General features: G+C 34.3%; 1 protein-coding gene across 1 annotated transcript; it reads left to right on the plus strand.

The window, feature by feature from the left end:
- Positions 1 to 375: 375 nt before the first annotated feature.
- On the plus strand, positions 376 to 4,299 carry LOC122022908 (WD repeat-containing protein 75-like). The gene is made up of 9 exons (XM_042581016.1): positions 376 to 456; positions 565 to 705; positions 810 to 854; positions 1,727 to 1,893; positions 2,722 to 2,800; positions 2,875 to 2,960; positions 3,395 to 3,524; positions 3,616 to 3,748; positions 4,166 to 4,299. Exons 1-9 carry the CDS (start codon positions 415 to 417, stop codon positions 4,297 to 4,299), a joined length of 957 nt encoding a protein of 318 aa, XP_042436950.1. The 5' UTR covers positions 376 to 414.
- Positions 4,300 to 4,709: the final 410 nt, after the last annotated feature.

Consider the following 4,709-nt stretch of genomic DNA (forward strand, 5'->3'; position numbering starts at 1 on the left):
AAGTGAGGCTCAATCTGACTAAAATACCAAAACACTTTAATTAGGATTCCTGGTTCTCAATCACGTGGGAATCAAAGAGGAAGTCCTACTCAAAAGAGGATGTCCAACTTAACTAAGGAGACTTCTTATATATCATTACATTATTTTTTTCATTGAAAATGAGGTTTTTTTCCATTTTTTATTATATGTTTAATAAGGAGGTCCTGTTTAGTAAATCTACAGGCATTTTGCATATTATTGGCAACTGATGATCCTATACAGAATTGATAAACCTCTATAGTTCTACTTGTCACACTACTTTTTATTGCTTTGTACTGCTTTTGATGTTTTGATTTAATTGAAATTTGGAAGCCAATGTTAATTCATATTTTTTTCCAGGTATCTTGTTCAGATAATCACATTCATCTGCTAAAAATGCCTACAATGGATATCTCAAAATCCATATCGGGAATCAAGGTTTGTCATACCATATGGTTTAGACATCAATGCTTTGTTGGCTTAGTTTTACTGAAAACCTTTCCTGGATAAACTTTCGTATGTTGATATATTCTAGTATATCTTCAGCCTCCTTTTTCGTTTCCTCTCAAACATGAAGGATCCTGCACACAAGTTGCATTTGAGCAGACAACTGGATTAGTTGCTGTTTCCACTGAAGATTATTGTGTACAATTCTATAGCTTGTTTGACAACCATGAGGTTTCAGAGGTGATGGCTCTATTTTTGCATTCTGATATTATCATCTAGAGCTTGACATCTCTTTTTTCCTTTAAGAAAAAGCAAGTTCTCATGATATTTATTTTATTGCTTAGGTCCAAGTGTGCAAAAGAAATTTTCAGCCTGCAGATGACGTTATGGTACGCCATTAACTAATCAAGATATATTTGCGGTGCTGTATCTGTTATGACTATTACCTTAACTTTTGTTCTGTTGTATCCGTAGCTCTTTGAGTCAATCGTCCATGCATTAGTAGGCTGTTAGTTTAGAAGCAATTCTAATTTGTAGTTTGACATTTGGAAAGAATGCATTATTTGTACCAACTGCCAAATTTCTGTAAACAGCTTGATTGGAGTTGCATTTTTATGGATTCTTTGGGTCATTTTTTGCTAAGACATTATTGCTTCCAGGAATTAGCTCTGTAAATATCACTGTTACTGTTGGGTTCCATTAACTAGAAACAAGTATATTTGATACAACTCAGTTATGGGGTACAAAAATATCCATTTTGATTCTGATTAGCCAGCCACATAGAAGGCAGGGATATAAGCTAGAAAGTACCACAATTGGTTCCTATTTGCTGGAAACTGGAAATGCACGTGTCATAACTCCCACAGGCTCTCTTTGTGGCAGTTGTGGGGTATTCAATTACATGTTTCTATTGCTGGAGTAATCAGTCATGGATTGTCTGGGACAAGATAGAGATTTAATTTAGTTTAAAGCTCAATAATTTCTGAGATTCATGCTAAACTACCATGCTAGGATTGGTGTGTAGTTTGTGTTTCAATAGAGCGAGATCACAAATTTGCACCTATTTAAATAATGTCTTGGGGATGCATTTTGAGAGAGTCAATCTTAAAATCTGCTTGGTTGCTGTCATAATTTGTTTTAAGCATGTAATTACTTTTGCATTACAACATAGATAGCTATCATAATTCTTGTAGATGATGAATTAGATCTTTGAATTTTTGGCTAACTCTTCGTGGATGTACTTGTACTTCGATGGTTGCAGCTATATGTGGCTCTTGTAGCCATTTCTCTTGATGGCTCCTTAATGGCTACCATTGATGTGACAATTCCTGAAGAAAAATTAGGGGGTTTGGTTTGTCTAAAATACTGGACTCGTGGTTCCCTAGTGGCAGAGTACTTATTATCCACTGTCATATATGAGCCTCACAGGTAAGAAGACTACAAACAGAGCTTCATCTATTGTTCTTTATTTTTTTGTTTATTTATTTTATAAATCTTTCATAACTTTGCGAATAGGGACCATCAATCTTTTAATTTTCTATGATGTCAATTGGAGAAGTATTTAATTTGGCACACCAATGTGGTCTTTCATATCAGTGAGACAAACATATTTCCTTTTCAATTTTCTAGATACTTTAGTTTTATGTAACAGAAGTTTCATTGGTTTTTAATTTCTATATAGTTTTGGTGCTTATGATTTGGTTATTATATCCGCACATTCACGCATTTCTTTTGCAATATGAAAAGCATCCTTGAATGATCAGATCATATCTTATTCCAGCATATTGAACCTTTTGATTGTTGGAAAAGAGTGATAAGTTTGATTGTTACCATTACTCATTTTAGAGAAATTCTTCAAGTTGACAATCTTGAATTAGTTAAATGTTGATCAATTTTATATTGAAACTTCATTTCTGGTCTATATGGTTATGGGCTGACGTTGCTTATCCTTGAGTGATCCATATGGTTGTGGGCTGGCTTAGCTCTTCTTTGAGTGATTGGTTGCCAAGTTGTTCTCTGCTGCTTAATAATTCTTGGTTCTTTGTTACTGCTGCCGTTATCATTACTACCATCCCATGTTTGTCCCAACTGTTTGGAATCAGTTACATGAATCTTATCCTTCGGAGCTCCAGGACAAATTATAAGATTTTCACTACTTGACTAATGTTTTCTTTGCACTTCTTTAACCCTTTACACCTTCCACTCTAACAGATAAAATAAACCACCTTTTTATATTTTCTTTACTTTCTGATGTAGTGATGCTCAAGTTTCATCTCTTGCATTTCGCCCTGGACACAACATGGCTGTCACATCATCTTATGGTGGTGATTTTAAGGTAGTGTCTATTAGGCTCTTTTCTTTCTGTTGCCCCATTGTATATAATGATTAAATGAGTAATCTATTTTTCAGGTTTGGGTTCATGGTTCTCATGCCGACAGAAATAATGAATCAATCCAGAGAACTGGTTGGAGATGCCAATCTGTTGGTTCATACAAGTATTAAATTTTGCTGCCAATGAAATGTTTTTTCCTTTATTATATTAATATCATTGCTCATTTGATGCCTTTTAGTTTTTATGATTTATTTTAACATAAAAAATTATTTGTATCGAATGAAATTGAAATAATTTGTGGAAGCAGACAGCTTTCAAATCAAGCAGAGATATTTAAAGTAATACTTGTATTTGATGCTACTCAGAGCTGAACCAGTTGATTGGGCGTATGGAACTTGCAATTTTGTATATACATTAATTATGAAAAAAAGATACTGTTTCTTAATTTAAAAGATGCCTTGTTTTTTAATTGAATTATTGGTGAAATCTTTAAACTATTTTTTGAAATTATTTGCTTGCATATATTTCTTTTCCCATCATATAGTGTTGTTGCACAGTGGAACTCCCATGAAATTAATTTCTTTGAATTGATGACAGGGGAAAATCATTAACAGCTGCTGCTTTTTCTGCCGATGGATCAGTCCTTGCTATTGCAGCTGAGACTATAATTACATTATGGGATCCAGATTCCAATATTCTTGTGGCTATGATTGGAGATACACTTTCGGTAATCATCATTTTGCCTATATTGTTATCTGGCAAATCGAAATAGCAGTGAATGTCCTTACATCTGTTTTTTTTTCCTTTTTCTTGTACAGCCAATTACAAAGCCTTCATTTGTTGGGGAATCAGAATATCTGGTGTCCTATACACACGGTTTAAAGCCACAACTTTCAGTTTGGAGTACTTCAAATTTGGCATTGTACTGGTCTCACGGGATTGTTACAGAAGGTGTGCATTTTTTGGCTCTTAAATGATCGTAGTATAAATCCAAGACTAAAAGAACCAGAAAATTAAAATGAAATAAAAAGAACCAGTCCATTTTTGGCACTTTAGATGTTCATGTCAACAGTTCTATACAACAACAATCTTGAGTCCTAAAGCTTCTATTTTGCAAGTGTCTCTAGCATACATGCACTAATATTAATAAATTGCAAATGTCCAAAATAGGCAGCAAGAACCAGTCCATTGTTGGACCAGTATAAACTTACCGTGGCTTTGCGAATGGTGTATGATTACAAACAAAGCTCACATTTTGTGAAATATTTATAGAATTTTTTATATTTCTTTAACTTTATACTATTTTCTCTTTGAGTAGTTAGAAGATTGTAATCTTTTGTCTTGTTGATGGTTCCCATTTTTTTACAGCCGTAAGCTGTTCCCATGATGAATCTCAATTCGCCGTCTTAGCTCTTCTCAGTTCAGCAGGTGATGCTGATGCAAAAGGAAATGGGGTAATATTTTTCTTCGATGTGGAAGATCCTGTTCCTGTGGCAACCTAAGAGGAATAAGTCATTTCCTCGATGGCACGGATGAATACCTAAAATCCATCCTCTACTCCACCATTCTTTGCCACTCCTCAAGCCGAAACAACTGCAAAGGTAGAGTCAACATCAAGTATTACATTGTGCCTGGCTACAAGAAGACCGGGGCCGCAAAATCCAATAAAGACAGGTCAAACATCAAGTAGCATTTTGTAACTTATTCCTCTTAGGTTATATGCTTGGTTAATATATATGCTTAGAACTTGTAAAGACAGGTCAAACATTAATATGCTTGGTTAATATATCCATCTACAACACTCCCGCTTTTTCCTCTAAATATGATTTTCATTTAGCACAGAACTAATGCCAATTTTTTTATTTTGATGCAGTGTTTAAAGAGCTTGAGTAGAAGTTGGCCCTAAAGAAAA

The sequence above is a fragment of the Zingiber officinale genome, chromosome 9B (assembly GCF_018446385.1).
Source record: "Zingiber officinale cultivar Zhangliang chromosome 9B, Zo_v1.1, whole genome shotgun sequence".
Classification (NCBI taxonomy): Eukaryota; Viridiplantae; Streptophyta; class Magnoliopsida; order Zingiberales; family Zingiberaceae; genus Zingiber; species Zingiber officinale.